Consider the following 26134-nt stretch of genomic DNA (forward strand, 5'->3'; position numbering starts at 1 on the left):
AATTACACTCAAGAGTTAACCAATCAATTTGTGCATGAAGCTAACTAAAGCTGTATAGATTTTATCGATTAGACACAATGTAACTGGCCACTTCATAGGTCTGCTGATTCAGTTCTAAAATTTATTGATAATCGAAGAAATTGAGAGTATTGAGTTTATCGAACTTGTATACCAGCTTTCGCAAAGCGATTCAAAAATAAAGGTGATAATACTTTCATTCGTTTGAAACTAGCTTTCGCCTCCTCTTGAACTTCCTAGAGTTGGTTAAAGAATTCTTGATGGCACTTTGGCGGCGGATCTGCTAAAGGACATTCCTTTGAAAGTAAATACGGGAAAAAATGTCGAGAAAGTAAGAGAAGCTGTCGAATTTAGAATAATCTATCATTCACGTAAAGAATTCTTCGATACAATACTGAAGACTTCGTTGTTACCATGAGATGACAGTACAAATAAACCTAACAAACTAAAACTGTATGCATGTCAATTAATTTAATTGCTTAGTCATATTAATTTATTTTGTATTAGAGTTTTTATTATTAGCGTCATTGTGTCAATAATATTGTATTTATTTTATTCCTTTATACTAGAAATTTATTTAGTTAAGGTATTTATTAGAATAAATTAGGTGAATTAATTGAGAATATTTTTTGTGCTGAAAGAGGCAAACTATGAACAGTGAATTTCAAGATAATTCATTTAATTTAACTAATATTATACGGTATTATTTTGGGTATGCAATTTAAGTAGATATAAATTTTTACCATTTGTATGTTTGTGAATGATTCCTGGGGAAAGATGCTTTCAAGTAAAATGGATGCATGTACATTCATTCTAAAAAAACCCATACATGTCCATATAATTAATCTTGCATTAAATTTGAATTATGGAATTAATTCAAATAAAATAATTAGAGAATCAGAACATTGTACCCCATTCTTCACTTCTCTTCAAAATTTGGCAATACTAGCCTGTGTTTTCAATATTATTCTGTAAATTTGTCCCCAGACAATATGCATGAACAAGTAGACAACAAATGATTTAGATTACTTGATAATCAAAGTGAGTTAGAAACTAGTAGTACATGCTAGGCATCTTTAATTTCATTTAGGCATTTTTTCTTTTAAATATTCTTTCTTTTGATATTGCGTGTTACTAAATAAAAGAAAAAGATTATAGTTGTCTTTAGTAAAGCAAGCAGCAAGAGGGAGAAGAAATGAATTCCCTCCATGGAGAAGAAAGTATATGGTTGAAAGAATAATTTTAATTGAAGTTTTTAAGAAAGTATATAGAGAGAATAAAGAAAAGGTATGACTTGGAGCATATCAATATTTATTCTTTCTTTTACTTAGCTTTCTTTCACTTCCCATCTTTATTATTCTTCTAAGGTGAAAGCATTACATTAATACAATCTTATGAAAAAAATGATTTTTTTTAATTAAAAAATAATTAATTAAAAATATTTTTTGTTGGTTTGAAATTTTTATGAGCAAAAATTTATGATTGGAAGTTAATAAATAAAAAAATAAGAAAATTAAATATTATCCACATACTATTACTATATTACATAAGACATAAGACTGTTAATTAAAAAACATAAGAGAGCTCAAATCGAGAGAGCATTTTAATCAATGGTTAAAATATCTATATATCTATCTATTAGTTTTTTAGTCCGGGATCTTAAAGTGCGGGAAAAGTCCGAAACAACTTTAAAACTGCGAGGTTTTAAAAGTTTGCAACTTGAATCACTTAAACCGCATGGTTTATGCATTTTCCTCAACGTTCCCAGCCTTTAAAATTTTGGATTGAAACATTTCTATCTACACTCCTAAGATTTGGAGGAATAATGGTGAAACCCCACAATTTTTCATAAAGGGACACCAAGACCTTCTTTTTTACCATAATACAATTTGGTTCTATTATCCAAAAAAAGTTGGCTTCAATGTTTTATGATAAATTTAAAATATTATATTAAAAATTAGTGTAATAATATATAGACTTTAAAATAATTTAAATATTTAAAATTATTTTAATATTTTACAATCTATTAAACATCTTTTATTATATTAAAGTAAATTTTATAATAAATAGAAGCATAAGTTTAGATACATGTATTAAAATTTAAATTATTTTTTAATATTATGTAAAATAATAATTTCAACATTTATTATTACATGAGATATTTTTTAATTGTAAAATGTATTTAACCAAAATATTTATTTAAAATCTCTACAATAAATATAAATATATTACTTCAATAAATATAATACTTACATATTTAAATATGAATATATTTTAACACTATTAGTCTACTAGATGATTACATTATTTATGTTATATTTCTATTTATTAAAAATTATAAAGTTAATATTTAGTTATTATATTCAAAGATATTATTAAAAAAAAATTTATAACTCTACCAAAATGGAAAGACAAGACAAAATTAATATAACTAAAAGCATAAAAAACAAACTATCTAAAAAAGCAAAACTAAATTTTATATTATAATCCAAGTCTAATTTACTTCAAAAAATATAGAAGAAAAATATCTGCGGATGATTTAAGGAGAATACATTACCCAAGTCAGATATAGAAGTTATGATAATTGGGGTGAAGTGGTGCTGCAAGTAGATTCCATTCCAAGGTCTATGAGTTATTTATATTGACAGCCTATTACCTACGGATATCGAAGTGACTTCACAAATGGAGGAGGATATTGATAAATTGTTCCAAAATACCATGAAAGGCCAATGGCAAGACGTTGTGAAGGCCTATGAGGACTATCCCCAGATTCAAAAGGTCAAAATCACAACGTCAAAAGACACAGCTTTGCATTTAGCTGTGGTCGCTGAACTAAGTGACATTGTGCTGAGGCTAGTGAGAAGCATGGGAGAAAATCCATCAGATGTCCTAAAATTACAAAATAAGAAAGGCAACACTGCTCTTCATCTTGCTGCAGCTCTCGGCAATCAAGTAATGTGCCATTGTATGGCCTCGAAAGATCCTAAACTTGTCGCTGTTCGCAACCATGAGGGTGAGACTCCTCTTTTCTTGGCGGCTCTTGAAGGCCAGAAAGACGCATTTCTTTGCCTCCATTTACTTGATACAGAGAGTAAGGGTGACAAAAATAAGAATGACAGCAGGGCAGCTACTTTTAGAAAAAATAATGGGGACACCATTCTGCACGCTGCCATATTTGGAGAACATTTCAGTATGTAACATTAATTTCCTTCAGTGACTTCTAACATTGCATTAAATGTTTTTTAATCTTCTTCTTCTTCTTCATCTTCTTCTTTTTGTTCTTGCAGGTTTGGCGTTTCAGATTATACGTTACTATCCGGATCTTGTATTCTCTGTTAATGAAAATGGATTAACTCCTCTTCATATTCTAGCCAGCAAGCCTCATGTATTCAAGAGCGGTAGTGGCCTTGGTTGGCTTGAAAGTTTCGTCTACAAGTGTAAGCATATATTCAAGGAATCTGAATCTAGAGCTGATATTTTTTATCCTTTTCTTTTAATAATCTTCTGTCATGCATGCATTTATAGCAGTGTATCGTTGAGATTTAGTTACAGCAATTTCTATTGTTATTCTAAAATAGATCAATTTTGGCTGTAAAGGTGTAACCGTCGACAAGCTGATCAAGGAGGAGAAACATAATCATGGCGCTTGTTCAAATAATTCCAGATCCAATAATGGCCTCAAGTTTCCACAAAACCGTGACAAATGCATCAACTGCTTCAAGCAGACCAAGAGTACTTCAACTGCTTTAATTCGACACATTACATATTTTTGTATTTAAAAATTGAAATTTTGATAACCATTTCATTTGTTTTCCCGGCAATAGGAAAGGGTGAGGCAGATGATGAAGAAAATCCTCAACCTAAGAGTAGCACACCTCAAGGTAAGAAGCATTAATTACTTAAGCTCAAAAGACGGTAAGTGGGTAGCTGCTATAAATTGTCACATGTGTACTCTGCGAAATCTATGTTTGAATTCCCCGCGTTTGAACCTGATCTATAGCTGTTCTTGTGACTATTTATGAATAGATAAATCAAAGAAAGATCGCAAAGAAGATCAATTATTTCCGTCCGATTACGTAAAATGTTTTCTCAAAGGCATTATTGATCTTGTACAAGGTGAGAATTACAAGAAAATGCCAAAGAGTCTGAGTACTGACAGAGCATTGACAGAAACAAGGTACAACCGGTGCCAGTTTTACCTTGTTTCTGCGAGCGTTCTGTCAAAAATTCATATCTGAATATCATTGCTCTTCATACAATTGCTACCAACGATTTCTTTGTGATGTATGCTACAGAAATTGAATTAAACGTAATATGGTATGCTATATATGCAGGAATTCGGGGGATTAAGAATGTCAGAGAGAAGAAAGAGACACACACATGGGCTATTCAGGTTTTTGACGAACTAGTTGATGACCGTAATCCTCATGTGTACAAGTACGTATATAATGGTCGAGAGCCTCGAATTTCAACATTTGGACAAGATGTAAATGCTTTCACAGCTCGAGAAACTCCACCTGATCCAAACACATATAAGAAGAAGAATGCTCGACGATCAAGGCGAAAGGAGACGCCGATATTAGTCGCAGCAAAGATGGGAGTGACAGAGATGGTGAAAAAAATCTTAGATACATTTCCAGTGGCCATCTGGGACTTGGATCCGGGCGAGAAAAATGTTCTTCTCTTGGCCATTGAGAACAGGCAAACCCATGTCTACAATCTCTTGCGCAGTCGTGAAGAATTGGGAGAAACCATTTTCTGGCAAGTAGACAACCTAGGAAACAGTGCATTGCATCTTGCTGCTACGTATGGAGACCATCGACCCTGGCATACTCTTGGAGCTGCATTACAGATGCACTGGGAAATCTCGTGGTTTCAGGTGTGTACGCTAGGCAAACTGTTCTCTTCATAGCAGGATTTTCTCCTTATATGAGCTTTGTTCTCCCAAGTAAAATGCAAAAAGAAATTCAGAATGATGGTGATTAGAAAAGAATGTAAAGGTAATTAAATCTCAATCATACACGTTCATAAATGAGTAAAGAATATTAAAGAGACAGACTACTCTCTAAAACAGTGATAATTGATTTCGGCCCAATTTTTCACTGCTTTTGTCAGAAGTTTGTCAATGCTCTATCTCTTGAACAAAATACAGAATGATATTGATATTTGTAGCGATAAAAAAATTAAAAAGAATGTAAACATAATTATATCTCAATCACTCAAGTTTTTCTGCTAACGCATGCAGTTTGTCAAGGCGACCACGAAACGTAATTTCTAAAGGTTAAACTCCGGACGAAGTCTTCACAGAAGCACACCGTGCCCTTGTGCAAGAAGGCAGGGAATGGCTGACCAAAACCTCTGAATCATGCTCCGTCCTGGCGGCATTCATAGCAACCGTAGCATTCGCAACTTCAGCAGCCGTGCCAGGCGGCGTCGACCAAGGGAGTGGTAAACCAATCCTTGAAAATAAGCCTGTATTCAACATATTTGCCATCTCATCACTTATTGCTCTATCCTCCTCGGTCACAGTCCTGATTATTTTTCTTAAAATTCTCACCTTTCGTTACCAAGAAAATGATTTTGTCATGGCTTTGCCAAGAGAGCTTCTGCTTGGTTTAACGATGCTCATCACATCAATCGTAGCTATTTTGGTCTCATTCTGTTCAGGGCATTCCTTTCTATTAACCAATGAGTTCAGATCAGCAGCATATCCTATATACGCTGCAGCATGGTTGCCGGTGACATTTTTTGCCCTTGCTTACCTTCCTCTTTACGTCGATCGTATGGTGGCCATCCTCGCAATGGTTCCTCGGCCATGGCGATTTTATTTGCTAAGTGGCTTATGATTAATTAAGTTGCTGATTTTATTTGGCCTAATATAGTTGTTTGGTTTGGAGTGGTATGATTTACATAAAAATTAATGTTATTGTTGCAATTGATGAAGGTATGTTCGTGATTGCCGTATTTCATTTTTAAACTTCAATACCACAGCCGTTTTAAGTACCTGGTTCTTCTAGTTAATTTCCTTTTATTTTTTTAATTAATTCACCGCTAAAGTTTCTTTATTACTCCATCAATTTACTTGTTGTTTTGATCAACACTTTCATCACATAACACCTAACAAATTTATTCCGCGATATGTAGATTAAAAAAATATTATGCAAAATCAAATTTGTTATAAAGTAAAATTAAAAAAAAATGAAGGAAGGGACAGAAAGTAAAATGGAGTTTGGAGGTGATTTTAATTCATTTTTGTTGTGTAATGTCTAACTTTTCTTAAATATTACGCAAATACAACAAAAGTTCTCAAGCAACCTTCGTAAAAGGGGATTCCAACCACATTTTTTTTTCCATCCTAAAAGATTTTTTATTTGCAATTGATCCACTTAGCTCCAAAATTCTAATAAGTGTCAATACATTTAAATTCATGAAGGGTGCGTTTGGCACACTGTATTATATTATATTGTATTGCATTATTTTAATGCATGTGTATTGCATTATACTATATTGTATTAGTAATGTATTATAATAATGTTGTACAATGTTTGATACTACACTATATTATATTAATTTTTAATTATATCATATTTGATATTGCACTGTATTGTATTAATTTTTGTGTGACTAATTTAAATTATAGATTTAGAAAATACTAATGAATTGTGCTAAAAAATGAATTGTGCTAAACAATCTAATAATTATATATTTTATTAATTTTTAATTAATATTATTCATATTTAGATATTTATTATTAGTTATATTAAATTATTTAAAAATAACTAGTTTAATTATTGTAATATAATTAAATAATGTAATATTATATTATTTAAGTATTTATTATTAGTTATATTAACTTATTAAAAATTAATCAATTATATATATTAATTAATATAATTTTACATATTAATCAATATAATATAATTAAATAATACATTATTTAGTTGTATATAATATAATTAAATAATACATTATTTAGTTGTACATTTACTATAATAAAAAATAAAATAAAATATTATATTATTAAACAATAAATTTATTAATTTATATTAAAATTATAATGTAAAAATAATATTATATAATATAATATTAAATTAAAAATTATATTAATTTATTATTATTACAAAGTAAAAAAAAAAAAGAGGAAGCTAAAGCTAATGCGGTAACTAGACGCATTAGCTAATGCGTCCAATGGCTGCATTAGGGTGCATCAACCATTTGGTACCCCAAACAGGGGGCTGCATTGCTAATGCAATGCAATCCCATGTAATGAGGGGTACCAAACACCCCCTAAAGGTATTAAACTCATCGATATTGTGGTGTCCTAACGCATGTGTGATAAAAAATAACGTCTTTTAAATTTAATAAAATTTATGTATTCATTAATTATTTTGAACATGTAATCTTAACCTTTGTTTATAAAGTATGTGATTTATTTATATTGGGAATAGGTATCAATTCATGAAGATATAAATTATAATTTCTTTATAAATAAAATATCATTAACAATTATTAATGAAATGGGCACTTCATTATACGTATAAGGCTATACCTTCTCTACTTCTATAGTGATTGGTATTATCTTAATCAATGAAAAAGACTTCGAGTAGATTAATTAGTATATATGTGATATATATACTGAGCAAAACTATTGTAAATTATGATCTAGTTTAATATTATTAATCATAATTCAAAAATGCTTTAATAGGTTAATCAACCTTAATCTTGAGTCACTACAAGAAAACTGACAATAGATGACAGAAAAAAATTATTATAAGGGGGGGTAGATGACAATGAAATTATCTATCATCTATGTACTTGTCACTCTTTTATGATAGGAAAAATGTATGTCATCAACTCATGATAGCGTTTAAATGTCATATGTTAGTCATGGAAAAAAAAGAATAAATTATTTAATTTTTTGGCGAGAAATGTGAATTCTTTTTAATTTTGAAAATTTGGCGGGAAAATTAATTTGTGCGCGTGAATTATCGTGTGGATAATTTTGGCGGGTAAAATACTATGTTTGTGACAGAATTTGTAATTGATATTTGATGTCATTAATTTTTTATGACTTATTTTATGATTAATTTTTTCTATTATAGATTCTAAATTTATACTGAACGAAATTATGAATTATTTCATTTAAATTTATGCATTCCTATATATGAAATTCAAGCATAAATTCGTATGAACCAAAAATTAAATTATACATTATATTAAGTCCACAAACAGTTTATATTAATAACCAATTATAATAGATAAGTAATAAAAATGTTTGTGCATAGTTTTAAATTCATACTTGATAACTCTATGAAATGAGAGTTATTACAACAATTCTAAACTTAAATCAAGATCACTTAGAGAGTAAATGAGGTGTTTTTATTATATTTTGCATAAACATTCATTTTAGTGAGTCTTAATAAGTTTTACTTGAATTAAAGTAATTTGTGCTCAAAACATATGCATAATTGTAGGTTTTCAGAAGTTTATAATTCATGAAGGGATGCTGAGATATTAGACCAGCAAGAGGAGAAAAGAATATGGCCACAAAAGAAATTAAGCACAACCGAGAATAGTGCAGTGTTCTCCCCGTTGTCAGAGCAACCATTGTTGTAGCAATCCTAGAGCACTGAGGGAGAAAACTTAGTGCGGGTCAGCTGCAAAATTGCGATATGCAGTTTCTTAATTTAACTCATGCACGTCCGAGACTTTTGTTTACTCTAGTTTTTAGTTATAAAAGGAGGCACGCACCACAAAAACGGCGACAAGGAATTATCATTAAAGACATTAGAGAGAAAAAGAAGAAAAAGATCATAATTCAAGAGGACGGCTTCAGTAGCATTGAAAAATCCCGCAAAGTTATTTGGATTTACTTCTTGTCATTCTTAACTTATACCTTTATTATTTCTTTGACTGATCTAATGTATCCCGTGAACAATATGTTGATGTTTGTTTTTCTCTTTCAGAATATGAACTAGATTTACTTGTAGTTGAGTGACAAACAATCTAAGGGGTTCTTGACTGTTCTTATAAGTTGCTATATCATTGCTGCAACATTTTACTTAGTATTTATTATTATAACTGTTCAAGTTAAGATAGAGCCGCAAAAGGGCATGTCTTAGTAGACATTATTAGAGTCATATTTGATCTTAATTTGAGTTTCCTGGATTAAGTTTATCTTGAATCTCATAAGGGATATACTTGAAGTTAAGATTTGTGACAAACTAGACATAGGTACTCACCATGACATAATTAGACCTGAAGTGGAAGCCGCAAACTTTGAACTGAAGCTAGTAATGTTTCAAATGTTGTAAACAATGGGTCAATTCAATGGATTGCCAAATGAAAATCTTCACCTCCATCTTAAGTTGTTCTTGGAAGTGAGTGATGCTTTCAAGATTGCTGGAGCAGCCTAAGATGCTTTAAGACTGATGTTTTTTCCTTACTTATTAAGAGATCGAGCAAGAGTATGGTTAAATTCGTTACTATCTGATTCCATTACCACATGGAATGAGTTGGCTGATAAATTCTTAATGAAATATTTCCCACCGACAAAAAATAAAAATTGCGAAATTAGATTACTTCTTTCCATCAACTTGAAGATGAGAGTTTGTATGGGGCTTGGGAAAGATTCAAAGAACTGCTCAGAAGGTGTCCTCGCCATGGCATTTCTTATTGCATACAATTGGAAACTTTCTATAATGGGTTGAATTCTAGTACAAGATTGATGGTGGATGCTTTATCAAATGGAGCTTTGTTATCTAAATCTTATATTGAAGCTTATGAAATTCTGGAGAGAATTGCCAACAATAATTATCAGTGGCCATCAACCAGGCAACCAATAGCAAGATGAGCAGCATGGGTACATAACATAGATACAATTACAACTTTATCAGCATAAATAACCTTATTGACTAACATAGTAAAAGCCATGACATCTGCTCCAGCAGTAGTAAAACAAGTTGCTGAACTTTCTTGCGTATACTGTGGTGAAGAACATGATTTTGATAACTGTCTTGGAAATCCAGTATCAGTAAACTATGTGGGTAATTTCAACCGACAGCCTCAAAACAACTCATATTCAAATACTTACAACCCTGGATGGAAGTAACACCCAAATTTTTCATGGAGCAGTCATAATCGAAATGCTCCAGCATTGAATGGACAAAATAGGAACACTCAACCACCTGGTTTTCATTAGTAGAGTTAAGGGCAAAAACATATCAGTCAGGATCCAATCACTTCACTGGAAGCATTAATTAAGGAATACATTGCAAAGAATGAAGCAATTGTGCAGAGTCAAGCTGTATCCTTGAGGAACCTAGAGAACCAAATGGGACAACTTGCCACAACAATGAGTAGCAGAACTCAAGAAATCTTACCTAGCAACACATAAGATCCAAGAAGAGAGGGCAAAGAACGCTGCAAAGTAATTAACTTAAGATCTGGAAAGAATATTGACATCCTTGTTGATGTGATGAAAAAAGGGTTAGAACTTAATTCCTTACAAAAACCACCTCAAAATGGAAGCATGTTACAACAACCTAACCATCAAGATACTGGTGACAGAGACCAAGCTGCAGCAATTATGGAAAGAACTCAACCAGTACATTCTGAAAAAGAAGTTTAGGCACCTCCTGAAGCTACCAGTAACTACAACCTACAACAAACCAAACAAGCAGAGTTTGGCACCTCTTGAAGCTACCCAACAGTTTAGGCATCCACCCCATTTCCCACAGAGATTCCAGAAGCAAAACAAGACAAGCAGTTCAGCAAATTCCTGGAAGTGCTAAAACAATTACACATCAACATACATTTTGTGGAAGCTTTGGAACAAATACCTAATTATGTGAAATTTCTAAAAGACATCTTAGCACGAAAGAGAAGGCTGAGAGAATTTGAAACTGTTGCTTTAATATAGGAAACCAGTCATATGCTCCAAAGTAAGATTCCTACAAAATTGAAGGATCCAGGAAGTTTTACAATACCATGTTCCATTAGAACTAGGTACACAGGCAGAGCACTTTGTGGCTTGGGAGCTAGTATTAATTTGATGCCATTGTCTATATTTAAGCAGTTGGGAGTAGGGAAATGCAGGCCAACCACAATCACTCTACAATTAGCTAACAGATCTCATGCATATCCTGAAGGAAAAATTGAGGATGTACTGGTGAAGGTTGACAAATTCATCTTCCCAGTAGACTTCATTGTACTAGACTTTGAGGTTGATAAAAAGGTACCCATTATACTTGGAAGACCTTTCTTAGCAATTAGGAAAACTCTAATAGATGTGCAGAAAGGAGAGCTCACCATGAGAGTGAATAATCAGCAAGTCACATTTAATGTATTAGAGGCTATGAAGAACCCTGATGAGTTAGAAGATTGCAATTTCTTGAGTGTTGTGAATTTTGTTGTAGCAGATAGAATTGACAGATGCTGCAGTAATGAGATCAACTAAGTTACTACCTTTGAAGGCTTTGAAGAAAAAGATGTTGTAGCAAACTAGATAGATTTGATGGAAGGAAAGCAATCTGATAAACATAACAGATTTTTTGAGCATTTGAATCTTTCAAATAGGGAAGTAAAAAAAACTTTACCATCTATTGAATCACATCTTAATCTTGAATTAAAATTGTTACAATCACATTTGAAATATGTTTATCTTGGTCAAAACAACACACTCCCTGTAATCATTTCCTCTACTTTGGATGCAAGTTAAGAACAGAGTCTAGTAGATGTGCTTGAAAGATACAGAAGAGCAATTGGATGGACTATGACAGACATCAAATAGATAAGCCCATCATTATGCATGCATAAAATTCTGTTAGAAGACTGCTACAACAATTCAGTAGAGCAACAGATAAGGTTAAACCCTATTATGAAAGAAGTGGTGAAAAAGGAAATCATCAAATGGTTGGATGCTGGAATCATATATCCAATATCAGACAGTTCGTGGGTGAGCCCAGTCCAATGTGTTCCAAAGAAGGGAGGATAACAGTGATAACAAATGAGAATGATGAACTTATTCCTATAAGGACAGTGACTGGATGAAGAGTATGTATGGATTACAGGAAGCTCAACAAAACCACAAGGAATGATCACTTCTCACTCCCATTCATAGCTCAGATGTTCGACAGACTTGCTAAAAAACAGTATTATTGTTTCCTAGATGGGTATTCAGGTTATAACCAAATTGTTATAGCTCCAGAGGATCAGAAAAAAACTACATTTACCTATCCTTATGGCATATTTGCCTTCAGAAGAATGCCATTTAGTTTGTGCAATGCTCTAATAACTTTTCAAAGACGTATGATGTCTATTTTTCCTGATGTGCTAGAGCAAATTTTAGAAGTTTTCATGGATGACTTAGTTTTTGGAGAGACATATAATGATTGTTTACACAACTTGAAAGAAGTTATTAAAAGATGTGAGATGACTAACTTAGTATTCAATTGGGAAAAGTGTCATTTTATAGTGTAAGAAGGCACAGTGTTGGGTCATAAGGTGTCCAAGAATGGCATTGAGATAGACAAAACGAAGATAGAAGTAATAGATAAACTGCCACCTCCCACTTCAATAAAGGATATTAAGAGTTTTTTGGGTCATGCTGAATTTTATAGAAAATTCATTAAGGATTTTTCCAATGTAACTAAACCATTATGCTCATTGCTGGAACATGACAAGCCTTTTCACTTTGACAAAGATTGTCTTCAACTCTTTGGAGAATTAAAGAAAGTTTTGATCACTGCACCAGTGGTTATCTCACCCGATTGGACTCTACCATTTGAACTAATGTGTGATGCCAGTAACCATTTTGTTGGAGCAGTATTAGGGCAGAGAAAGGATAATATTTTTCACTCCATATACTATGCAAGCAAAACTCTTGTTCAACCTCAAATTAATTACACTACTATAAAGTAAGAGTTGATAGCAGTAGTATTTGCTTTTGATAAATTCAGAGCTTACTTGGTGGGTACTAAAGTGATAGTATACACAGACCATTCAGCCATCAAGTACTTAATCTCGAAGAAGGATGCTAAACCAAGATTAATCAGATGGATTTTATTGTTTCAGGAGTTTGACCTGAAAATTAAAGATAGAAAGGGGACTGAGAATCAAGTAGCTGACCACCTGTCGAAGCTGGAAGCAGACACAAGTACATTGACAAGAAATGACATTACTGAAACTTTTCCTGATGAACTGATGTTGGTAGTATAGCAAGCACAAATACTGCAGCAATCAGGATCTCCAGGGTATGCAGATTTTGCTAACTACTTAGTAAGTGGGTTGCTACCACCTGAGTTGAAGTTTCAAGAGTAAAAGAAATTTCTTCATGATGTTATAAGCTATCAGTGGGATGGACCATATTTATATAAGTTATGCTCAAATCAAGTAATACGTAGATGTGCTTCAAAGGGAGAAATTCCCCACATATTGGAGTCATGCCATGCTGTAACATATGGAGGACATTTGGTGGTCACAGAACAACTGCTAAAGTTCTGCAATTAGGTTATTACTGGCCTTATAGTTTTAAAGATGCTTATGAATTTGTTAAATGTTGTGACAGGTGCCAAAAGACAGGAAACATAATTAGAAGACATGAAATATCATTGACAAACATTCTGGAAGTGGAAGTTTTTGATGTATGGGGAATAGATTTCATGGGACATTTTCCACCATCCTTTGGAAACTTATATATCCTTATTGCTGTGGATTATATCTCCAAGTGGGTAGAATCTGCAGCATTACTTACCAATGATGCTAAAATAGTGGTGGCCTTTCTTCAGAATTTTTTTTTCCAGGTTTGGCACTCCTAGAGCAATTATTAGTGATGAAGGGACTCATTTTTGCAACAAAGTATTTGTTGCAGCTACGGTAAAATATGAAGTCAGGCACAAAGTAGCAACATCATATCACCCACAATCTAATGGTCATGCAGAAGTGTCCAATGGAGAAATTAAGAAGATCTTAGAAAAAGTGGTGAACCCATCAAGGAAGAATTGGTCATTGCGGTTACATGACTCCCTATGGGCCTATAGAACAACATACAAAACACCACTTGGCATGTCTCCCTACCGAATTGTTTATGGAAAGGCTTGTCACTTGGCACTTGGGCTAGAGCATAAAGCACACTGGGCACTAAAGCAATTAAATTGGGATATTCATGCTGCAACAGAGCAAAAGAAGCTTCAACTCTGTGAGCTTGATGAATTACGACTGTTCTCATATGAAAATGCAAGAATCTATAAAGAGAGGAAAAAACACTGGCACGACAAGCATATCCAAAATAGGAAATTCAGCCCTGGTCAACTAGTGCTTCTCCATAATACAAGACTAAAATTATTTCCAGAAAAACTAAAATCTTGATGGTCTGGACCTTTTAAGCTACTCAGAATTTATCCTCATGGGGCTGTAGATCTTCTAGATGAACAAACATGTTAAGAATTTAAAGTTAGTGGACACAAGGTTAAGCATTACATACACCTAGCGGTAGATTGTTCAAAGGAGGTCTTACTCCTTAAAGAACTAAGCTATTGAGCAGTGAAAGAAGGTTAGGCTGAAGGACTTTAAATCAAACGCTCAATGGGAGGCAACCCATTATAGAGGCAGCCACTTCAAACAGAGCTTGATCCTCTCTGGTTTTGTTGAAGGCTCTTTATTTTATTTTATTTTTATTTTATTATTCACTTCTGGCTATTTATTTTTATCCTTTCGCATTATTGAACTCTTTACTTCTGTTATCATTTTATATCTTTATTTTTAGAATTGGTTTTAGATTTTGAGGGAAGTATGTGTGACAAATGAATTCCTTATTGACAATTGGGGTTGTATTGTGACAGAGCACAGAGGCAAGCCACGTGTCAGAAGCTATTGGAGTAGAGTATGTAACCATTGCTAGAGCAAACAATTGGGTGCTGCAGCAACCAATATTACCGTTATAGTAACTTAAAAATTGCAGCCTCTTACTTACCGTTGGAGAAAAATCATGACAGATGGATGCATGGATTTAGATAGAAATTGAGAAAAAAATCTCCGAAATTAATGCATTAATTTCTCTTGCCTATTTTTATGAGATATACTCATTATATTCAAAATATTTTCTTCCCTAATTTATCTTTCTTTATCGGATTTATCTTCATTTAAATTCAACTATAAAAGGGAATTACTGTGCGTAGTGACCTACGACACTATTTCCATTCTCCTTCTCAAGCACGACTCTAATAATTCTTACCATCATCTTCTCATTTTACTCTTAGGCATATTACATTTGAATTGTTATTGATATAGCAATGTCAAGGTATAAAGAACAGCCAGCCGACTCAAAGATCCTTCACGCTTCCAAAGTTACCACGTGGAAGAAAAATATGAAGAATTCATTGAATCGCGCAAGATTCTGGAAGAAAAAATGTTTCAATCTCCAGAGCCACTCACCGAAATTGTGCTAACAATGCACAATACTGTAACAAAGCGTGGGTGGCTAGAGTTTTGCCACCAACCTCGAGATCTTGTGCTACCAGTTGTCAAAGAATTTTACGCCAATTTGGTAAGCCCTGGTCAGCACAACATTTGGGTAAGAAACACACTTGTTCCATTAGACTCTCGAGTTATAAATGCTGAAATTAATTATGAGTATGCCAAGTTGCTTGACAAATTGACACTGAAAAGATGAACACCATCTTCACAACTCTTACAGTAGAGGGGGCATCATGGGCTAATGAGGAAGGGCATGTAATTAACAGAATAGATTTAAAACCTATTGCTAATGTGTAGGTGAAATTTTTGAAATCTAGGCTTATGCCAACCACCCATATTACTAATGTTTCACAAGAAAGGTTGGTTTTGTTATATGCTATTATTCGAGAGCTTCCTATGGATGTGGAAAACATTATCGAAAAAGAAATCAGAGATTGTGCCATCAAGAAACACAAAGCTGTTGCCTTGCTATTTCCTTTACTCATCACCAGCATCTATGTAGTATCAGGTGTTCGTCTTGATGTAAATGATGAACATTTCAAGAATGATGGTGCCCTTACTACACGCACCATTGAGAGAATTGCTGGTGAAAATGCTGGAGCAACAACTGAATCAGCTACTGTAATAGGAGCGAGACGAGCTATTGGTTTAGAACAAACAATCCAGACACTGAGCACCAGTATCACTCAATGTGCTGAGGCTCAGTAGAGGGAAAACGATCGGTTTCAGAACTATTTACAGCACCTGGACAACCGCCAACACCACAGATGCTCCAGCAGAAGTCAGTGAAGAAGCCACTGACACAGATGAACCAGAAGCAGAAGCTGTAGCAGACCCACAAGCAGAGGCTGACTCAAAAGATGTTGAACCATTTGATTAACTTGAGGAAGAAGGTGACAAGTCTGTGACTGACGGCTCACCCACAGAGGCAGAGGAAGATTATGAGAAAGAACGTGAGGAACCCCCAGTTAGGACCTCTTCCAAAACCAAGAAAAGACACATCATCCAAAAAGAGGAAGAAAATGAACCTGATGAAGAGCCCCCAATTCTAGTCCTTTCAAGAAAGAGCTAGGAAAAATAGCAACCCTTCCTGCCTCCAAAGATGAAGCCGAGCAAGTCAATACAGAGCTGGAAGTTGCAGCAACCAGAGTCATGCGTACACCCACAGAAGCCCAGCAGTTACTTGACATCATTGCCGCCATCACAGCTGAGGGACGGGCAGCTGATGCACCAACCCCAGCTCCTCCACAGCCCACTCATAGCAAACCTATTCGTGCTAGTCCGAGAGGATCCAGCAAAAGAAAGGGCAGCACTTCTAGAGGCACTACTGCAACAACCTCGACAGAACCAAAAAGGACCAGATCAGTGTCAACCAAGCAAGGTGCCCTAGCTGCAACTCCTCCCACCAGCCCATTGAAGAAAAAGACAAAGACGTTGTCAGCTACCTCCTCACAAGCTTCCCCAAAGGATAAGCTGCGCAATGCATCCAAGAAGCACTGATGTCATCCCACCATGTTGCAGCAATACCCAAACAATAGGGGAGTATCCCCTTCTTGCTAGTCAATTTATTTAATTCTGAAAAACTTTTCTTTCATTATGTTTTCAATTTGTGTGGTATTTTCTAATGTCCTCCTCCATGTCCTTGTCGAATTGTGTGACTTTGTTGTTATGTACTTGTGAGGACACAACACCTTTTTAGTTTGGGGGGGATATATATCTGGGTGCTTTGGTTATATGTTTATGTATGTGTTATGTGAAGCTCTGATATCTAATATTTGTCTATGGATTTGAAATCCTAATGAAGATAAATTGATGTTAATGGGTGATTATAAAAATACCGAGTAGAGACGGTAATAGATGGAGAGTGAAATTTTGTCCTTACACTTGAACTTTAGTGGAGTTTTATGAGATTGCTGTAGCAAAACCAAAAGAATAGAAAAGATCTTAAGTTTGGGGGGGGGAGTTTGATTGACTGTGCTGGCTATGAAATAAATTTTGCTCCAATGGCTTAAGTTGTTGAGTAACAAGAGCTAAGTATGTACCCCATATGCAGAGTTGCGTTTAAAGACAAAAAGAGTTATGAGCAGTGTTGTAGCAATTACCTTTAAAAAAAAAGAAAAGAAAAGTGAGACAATAATACAAGGAAGTCTTCTGTCGAGGATATTAAGTAGTCAGGTCTGTTTATGAACCTCATGTTCAGCCTTGAGTAAAATATATCTCTAGATAAGATTATGTTACAGATATTACTACAGCAACTCTGATCTGTGCATGGTTTGAGTAATTGGGTGTCATCATTACAATTGATTGGCATTCACATGAAAAATAAATGTTGTAATGAAGAGGTTGAATACTCTCAAGTTTTCATTTTTAAAGACATCACAATTTAAGTATGTGAGAATTATACTACCCCATATATGAATAAAATTGCGTTACTGCTGAATTACATGCAATCTCTTCGTAATGTTGTAGCATCTCTGGAATTCAATCAAAGTAACACACACACACACTGTGGACAGAAGGAAGCTTAAGTTTAGAACTGATTTACTATGGTCATTTTGCAAGATTGAGTCTGTGATGTGAAGGTGGAAGATTCCTTGCAAATTTGATAAAAGAGCTAAGTTGTGTGTTGCATGATTGTTTGCGTGAAGTGTTAGTATGTTGTCATTACTTGAGGACAAGTAACAGTTTAAGTTTGGGGGTGTGATAACTCTATGAAATGAGAGTTATTACAGCAATTCTAGATTTAAATCAAGATCACTTAGAGAGTAAATGAAGTGTTTTTATTATATTTTGGTTATATTTTGAATAAACATTTATTTTAGTGAGTCTTAATAAGTTTTGCTTGAATTAAAGTAATTTGTGTTCAAAACATGTACATAATTGTAGGTTTTCAGAAGTTTATAATTCATGAAGGGATGCTGAGATATTAGACCAACAAGAGGAGGAAAGAATATGGCCACAAAAAAAAATTAAGCACAACCGAGAACAATGCAGTGTTCTAGTCGTTGTCAGAGCAACCATTGTTGTAGCAATCCTGGAGCACTGAGGGAGAAAACTTAGCGCAGGTCAGCTTCAGAATTGCGATCTGCAGTTTCCTAATTTAACTCATGCACGTCTGAGGCTTTTGTTTACCCTAGTTTTTAGTTATAAAAGGAAGCGCGCACCACAAAAACGGCAGCAAAGAATTATCATTAAAGACATTAGAGAGAAAAAGAAGAAGAAGATCAGAATTCAAGAGGACGGCTTCAGCAGTATTGAAAAATCCCGTAGAGTTATTTAGATTTACTTCTTGTCGTTCTCAACTTATACCTTTCTTCTTTCTTTGACTGATCTAATGTATCCCGTGAATAATATGTTGATGTTTGTTTTTTTCTTTCAGAATATGAACTAGATTTGCTTGTAGTTGAGTGACAAACAATCTAATGGGTTCTTGACTGTTCTTATGAGTTGCTATATCATTGCTGTAGCATTTACTCTAGTATTTATTATTATAACTGTTATTTTAGTTGACCACCCATTTAATAGTTCAAGTTAAGATAGAGCCACAAAAGGGTATGTCTTAGTGGACATTATTAGAGTAATACTTGATCTTAATATGAGTTTCTTGGATTAAGTTTATCTTGAATCCCATAAGAGCTATACTTGAAGTTAAGATTTGTGACAAACTAGACATAAGTACTCACCTTGTAGGGTGGAGAGAATAAGGGTTCATAAGGCCATGCCGTAGGTAGAACAACGACTGGTCATTGCTAGTATACTTAAGGGTGTGAGAGTTCCAACACACCACAGCTGAGGATGCAGACTAATTATGCCCAGTGCTGTAGCAATTGATGTAACAACTGGTGTTAACTTGATAAAAACAGTCAGCTTATAAAGAGAGTTTGATCATTTAACTACCTTATTCTCAATTGATTCTTAGCCGTATTTAATTTAACTTCTTTCATTACTGAATTGTTTATTTTATTCTCTCACAATTATCAATTTCAATAGAACCTACTTTATATTTGTTAACTTCAGACTTAAGTTAGATTGCACTATCATGATTACTGGAGCATTTCTAGTGACATCAATCCATGTGGAGACGATCTTAAATATTCATCACTTTATTACTTGTTATGTACACTTGCACATTGGCATCAATAATATTTGATTATTAAAATTACCAACAATACTCACCATTTATTACTGCGTTAATGATTTCAGAACAATGGTTAGCCCACTCCAAACGAACTTCACCTATATCAGCCTGAGTGTACACGACCTTCCCATGAAACTGAAAACCATAAAATGAAAATTATCAAATTTCCACAACAATGCAGTGCATATAGTACAAACCAATCATATGATTTTATTCATTACTGACTCACATCATTCATCAGCAAACTAAGGTCTGCTATAATGTCCTTCATAAACCTCAAGATATAATAACCACATTCCACGTTTCTCGGTTGGTGAGGGGTTTATTCACAGTTATAAACCAAAAAAAATGTATAAATATACTATATTTTAGGCTTAAAGTGGTAGATACACAAAATTTTAGTTAGGATAATCATTTTACCTTCACAAATCTCATCTTAGAGCCATAATTCCATCTTTTTTTACAATCCTCAGCTAAGAACAGTGTCATAGCACTGTATGAATAAAGTACATTGGTTAAAGTATGAAAAATATATTAAGGAAAGCAAAAACATTAGGATTTTGAGATGGAAAGGAATACAAATGATTTAATCAGTTCTAAATTAGGATTAGGAGCATCGTGCCCTTTAGGATCTAAATAAAACACCTTTTTTTGCCACATCAATCACAACTAAAACCCAATAAAAGCTAAAATAGAAAAAAGCAAATAAAACAAAGCAACAGTTATGAAAGACAAGATAAAATGAATAAATAATGATTAGAACACTTGATTACAGTTTGAAATTTCCAGACCATGGATTGTATGGTCAGTCTCTGCAGCATGTTTATTATGCCCATGAACTGTGTGAAAGTACTTGGTAGGTGTTACAAATTTACCAAGACCTTGCATATGGCCAGTTCGAGGAAGCTTTTCCAATAATTGTGCAAGTATGTCGTTTTTTCCATCTGACTTCAAAGACCCTTTCTCAAACTCCTTTTTAAGCTTTTCCTTATCATCATCAGAAATAAATTAGAAATATCATACAGTTATAATCTACTAAGGCTAAACTAATTAAAGAATATTTAACTTTATTGAAGCTCCTCACTATTTTCATTATAATCTTCTCAGTTTCAGGGTCGTAACCCCCATTTTTCATTCTCTGGACTCTTTTCCAAAGTTCACTCTTATGCACTAAGTCTTTTGAAAGACTAGTTTCTAAGCACTAGTAGATAAACAAATTGTATTATTTAAGTCCACTCAATAATTAATATTTTTAAACAAATTAACTTAATATAAAATAACAACTATATACTTACTATTTCTTGCATCAATCCAACAAATCATCTTCGACTGAGTCGATGATTCAACTTGTTGGAGGCTATTTTCTCCTTATTGGCACAACTAATTTTCTAAATAATTTCAACATACCAACGTGTTTATTTGTATATGTCCAAATATTAACAAGTAAGAAAACCTAAGTCAAATATATAGCCTAAGTCAAAGATACTAACTTGAAAGGCATTTGATAGCCAATTGGAGGATTGATTTGGAGATAATCAATTGGAGGACTGTATAGTCTCTTCCGGTCTTGTGCGAATGACACAATGTACTTTCTTGCCAACATGTACTTAAAGTTACGAAATGCATGCCCAATTGATTGCAGCAACTACTTCTTATTCTTAGGATGAACGATGAAGCAGTCCTAATACCATATATGATATTACAATAATTACCAAGACCAGATCTATTGATTGAAGATCAATAGATCAAAGAATTTAGAAATTTACCTAAATGGATTCCCATAAATGCTCATTCGTGTCCTCAAGAACTTTACGCCAATCAGAAAATAAAATCGAAACTGAAGTATGAACTAAGACTCCAACATAGAAAACTAGTCCAGTGGCTTCATCACCAGCATAAACGCCCAATACATTATATTATACAACAATCCTCCATTTCTTCGTTTTCAGCTTTTTGTTCTGCCTAGCACCTATATTTACACCCTTGGTTGCATTACTACTCTTCGGAGTATCCATATTAGCACATTCAATAGCGTCTTCAGCACTTTCCATACTAGCCATTGCATTAGCAGCATTACCATGTCCTCTTCATCTTCTTTAAAGTTAGAGCTCATAACATTTAAAAGAACATTAGGATTGACGCCATCATCAAATAGATCATCGTAATCATCATCCATACCATTAATGCTATCATCAAGCACATTATCCTTAGCAATACCCTTTCCTTTATCCATTTAAGTTCACCTGAAATACATAAATGACAATTAGCCCTAATAAACAAAAAATAACAGCTTAAAAAGCCAGTAAATAACATAAAAGAAACAAGCCACAATACCCTAGAACAGGTTAGCGAAATTAACACATCTAAAAGCTACAATTTAGACAATCATAATTTTCAAAGCTTAGTTATAATCAAATAATAAACAATAATTAGAATTTCGTGCATAGATACTTACTGTTAACTCTGTAAAAGGGTATATTAGCCGTTAATCCAAATTCCCTCATTAAAATTTCATGCATAGATTACATTTTCACCGTTGACAAATTTTAATAACTCATTAGTTGGTAATTTACTGGTGAACGGAGTGTGTTCAGTTGTATTTTGCACATCATGTTCATTTGTAAGGTTAGGATCACCTCCAGTAGGCATATGACACACTACTGACTACCTTTTTTCAACATAGTCAGGTATATAAAAAACTTGTTTGTCTTGAGAAGCCAATATAAATGGATCTGATTTATACCTTAACCGATTTAGGTCTACTAAGATGAATCTATGTTCATCCTTCTTCACAGCACTACTATTTCGAACCCAATCACACTTCAGCGGAGGAATTTTTAACAAATGGTAATCAACAACCCATATTTCATCTATAACTCCATAAAATGCCATGTCACATGTTATAAGAATTTTATCTTTTACACTAGCAACATGCATAGTTTCTGCAACTAGAGTCACTCTACTATTTTGAGTAACACGAGTAGAGTCTCGATCTCGTGTTACAAAGTGGAAAACATTTATGTCGTATCCTGAGTGTTTAACCACAAAAGGAAGTGGCCCTTGGGATATCCAATGCAGGGTATCTGATAGAGCAACACCATTTTCTATCACTGTATACACCTACTAGACAAGAAACATATGTCAAACTTGTTATTTGTTTAACTTTCTTGTGATTTAATTACGTGTGTTTTATTTTAATTAAGTATTTTATGTTTTTAGGGGCATCATGGTCATTTCACAATGAATAAGAAATCAGACGGCAAAACGGACATTACTTTTGAACTCAGGACAGTCGAAAACCTTAGAAGGAGCATAAAAGGAAAAATGTCACTGTTCACATGTAGGACACTATTCACATGTACGGTATTGTCCACGTTACTGTTCATGACACTGTTCACATAGACGAAATGATGACGTGGCATTGACCGATGATGTGGAATTGACTGATGAGGTGTCACGATCCTGTTGGACTAAAATTCTTATGTATTGTTGATCGATGATGTGGCAGTATATCAGTGGACCAAAAATCTCGCGTACGGTACATGCATTACACTGGATTATTTTCAACCAAATCGCGTCACTGTTCAAACCGCGTTCTAGATTCTATTTACCTTATGTTAAGTGTCATTTTACATTTCAAGTCTTACTAACACTTTACTTTTATGTATTTTAGTCTCTTGTAATTTAATTATATGTATTTTATTTTAATTAAGTATTTTATTTATTTTAAGGGCATCATGGTTATTTTACAATGAACGAGAGTTCAGATAGTAAAACGGACATCACTTTTGAACTTCAGACAATCGAAAACCTTAGGAGGAGGATAAAAGAAAAAAAGGGCATTGTTCACATATACGGTACTATTCACATATACGGTACTGTCTACATTACTGTTCACGATACTATTCACATAGACGGATTGATGACGTTGCATTGAACAATGATGTGGCATTGACTGTTGAGGTGTCACGATTCTATTAGACTAAAATTCTTATGTACTTTTAATCAGTGACGTGGCAGCATATCAGTGGACAAAAAATTATGCATACGGTACATGTATATATACAAGATAACTTACAACCAAACCGCATCACTGTTCAAACCGCGTCACTATTCAAAAAATGTGGTCAAACCGCGTACTGTTGACCAATGACGTGATGCAATCCTGAGAGTCCAAAATGGTTTTATCCATTGGTCATGATTTACTCAGTGTATCTAAAAAAAAGGGGCCTCCCCCCTAATTTGGCATCTCTGAGTTCATTTTTGAGTTTAATTTTTTGTAATTTCTTCTCTATCTTGTATTTTCTACGTATTTTAATAAATTTCCATTTTACCCCTATTTCAATTATAATTTTCTTTCAAGCTTGAGTTGAAGGTGAAGTCTCAACATGTTCCATGGGCTTTTTTGGTAAATTTAATTTCTCTTTCCCTCTAATTATTGTGGATGTTTTGACTTTTTGTCGACAAATAGTAATAATCTTGTCTACATACTGTCCTGGTTTCACCGACTCCCTAGTATAAGATTATTATTATTTGGCACAATAAGCCCTTAACACCATATTGATTAGAGTGTGATTCATAAAGTGTAGATTCTCCCCTGATAATTTAATAGGCATTAATAAGAAATATTTAGCCTATGGTGCATGTTGATGTGGATCCAGATACCAAAATGCTTCATTTCAATAGATTTTTCTTAAATTTATCTCGCCATTTTAATTTAAATTTTAGAATATTCCAAACTATTTTCACCACAAATCTATCCACCACATAGAAAATGAATTTTACACATAATTAAAATCCACATCCTCATGGGATCGACACTTGTCACCATTAATCTATTCTACAATAGATTCGTGCACTTGCGAGTTCAATAAAATTTGTACAACAAGTTTTTGGCGCCGTTGCCGGAGAGGTAAGTTATTTTAATTCGTAGAATTAATTTTTGTAAATAATTTTTGTAAATAATTTTTTTAATTGTTTTCTTGTGATTTTTTTTCTTATTTAAAAAGAAAAAGAAAAAAAGTGAATATACATTTAGAGGTAAGAATTTCTTTACTTTTTCTTTTCTTTAAAATTCTGTAATTTAATTTTCAAGTTATTTTTCTTTGTAATTTTTCGTTTATCTTATTAATCTATTTTTAGTTAATTTATTTCACGTATTTTTTAGTGTGTTTTTATAAAAATTGTAACAGCATTATAAGGTTAGTACCGTAATTTCTCCTTCTTTTTTATTTTTATTTATTTTATTCCTATTTGTTTTGTGTTTTTGCATGCTTGGTTGAAGACCATTATTATCTAATCTTGAGCCTATAGACCTTGAACTCGAAAAAATATTTCGCACACACAAACACGTTGTAATTAAAGATAAAATTGAAATGAATTTACAACAACAAGCACCATAAGAGAGGCCATTTAAGGACTACTTCAGTCCCTTAGCTAATTTGACCATATCATGCATAAGATACCCAAATATAGCTGCTAGGAGTTTTGAGTTAAAACCTAGTGTGCTAAATTGTCTCCCAACATTATATGGCTTAGAAAATGAAGACCTATATAATCATCTGAATGATTTTTATACTGTTTGTCAAACTTTTAAATATGAGAATTTTTTAAATGATGATGTTAAACTTAGACTATTTTCATTTTCTTTAAAGGATAGAGTCGCTCATGGCTCAATACATTGCCTTCTAATAGCATCACATCATGGGAATAAATGGTAACAAAATTTTTGAATAAATATTTTCCAGTGCATAAAACCAATGCTATTCGCAAGAAAATTTTAGAGTTTACCTAGAGAGAAGACGAGCAGTTTTTTGAAGCATATGAGCGATTCAATGGGCTACTCTTGAAGTGTCTACATCATGTGTACGAGAAATGACACCAATGCTAATATTTTTTGGAGGGATTATTGTCACATGTACAAGAATGACTAATGGCAACAAGTGGAGGAGAGTTAATGTCAAAACGTGCATAAGAGAATTTGGATTTCTTCCAGCGACAAGCAGATAATTCCCAACAACGGAGTCGATCGCTCAGGAATACTAAAAGAATTAAAGGAGTGAATGAGATTCACATTGGAGAGTCAAGTTCGGGAATTAAAGAAGTCAAAGAGATAATTGAAGGTATTTCCCAACAAGTAGCATCGTTAACGACTGCTAAATCAACAGAACCACATGACCATAACTTATACTCAGATCAATCCAATGTCATAGGTGTAATGAGAAAGCCATTAAAATTACAACCCATACTCCAACAAATATAACCTTGGATGGAGAGACCACCCTAATTTTTCAAGGTCTCAAGGATTCCAACGGAATGGACCATCAGCTCCAGCTCCAACTCCACCAATGCAACCAATTCCTTAAGTTCCTCAAGTCTCTCAGCCATCATTTAGACCATACAATCAAAACCCGAATTACTCTCAACCCAGACCATGGGAGGATACATTCCAAAATCTCAAGAATCTTACTCACTCCACGATTGAGCAACAGAACTGCACCATTG

At 33.7% G+C, this 26134-nt stretch overlaps 1 protein-coding gene and 1 non-coding gene across 3 annotated transcripts; one reads left to right on the plus strand and one right to left on the minus strand.

Moving 5' to 3' along the window:
• Positions 1-2619: 2619 nt before the first annotated feature.
• Positions 2620-6019, plus strand: LOC102624751 (uncharacterized). Of its 2 annotated transcripts, none has more exons than XR_008051626.1 (7): positions 2620-3208; positions 3306-3455; positions 3616-3750; positions 3843-3899; positions 4045-4134; positions 4353-5018; positions 5264-6019. XR_008051626.1 is itself a non-coding variant. In XM_052433269.1 (7 exons), exons 1-7 carry the CDS (start codon positions 2701-2703, stop codon positions 5294-5296), a joined length of 1518 nt encoding a protein of 505 aa, XP_052289229.1. In that variant the 5' UTR covers positions 2620-2700; the 3' UTR covers positions 5297-6019. The 2 variants fall into 2 exon arrangements, 1 of the variants encoding a protein (XP_052289229.1); XM_052433269.1 differs by having other exon boundaries at positions 4353-4897.
• Positions 6020-9580: 3561 nt separating this feature from the next.
• On the minus strand, positions 9581-9687 carry LOC112496850 (small nucleolar RNA R71). Its single transcript, XR_003063440.2, has one exon. It is a non-coding gene; the product is annotated as a small nucleolar RNA R71 (small nucleolar RNA).
• Between the last annotated feature and the right edge of the window lie 16447 nt (positions 9688-26134).

The sequence above is a fragment of the Citrus sinensis genome, chromosome 9 (genome assembly GCF_022201045.2).
Source record: "Citrus sinensis cultivar Valencia sweet orange chromosome 9, DVS_A1.0, whole genome shotgun sequence".
Taxonomy (NCBI): domain Eukaryota; kingdom Viridiplantae; phylum Streptophyta; class Magnoliopsida; order Sapindales; family Rutaceae; genus Citrus; species Citrus sinensis.

Excerpts from the sequence above, each read along its gene's own strand:
- LOC102624751 (XM_052433269.1), top strand. The coding sequence starts at position 2,701 with ATGGAGGAGGATATTGATAAATTGTTCCAAAATACCATGAAAGGCCAA. Across the intron at positions 3,209-3,305 it reads CATATTTGGAGAACATTTCA|GTTTGGCGTTTCAGATTATA; the intron begins GTATGTAACATT and ends TTGTTCTTGCAG. Across the intron at positions 3,456-3,615 it reads TGAAAGTTTCGTCTACAAGT|GTGTAACCGTCGACAAGCTG; the intron begins GTAAGCATATAT and ends TTGGCTGTAAAG.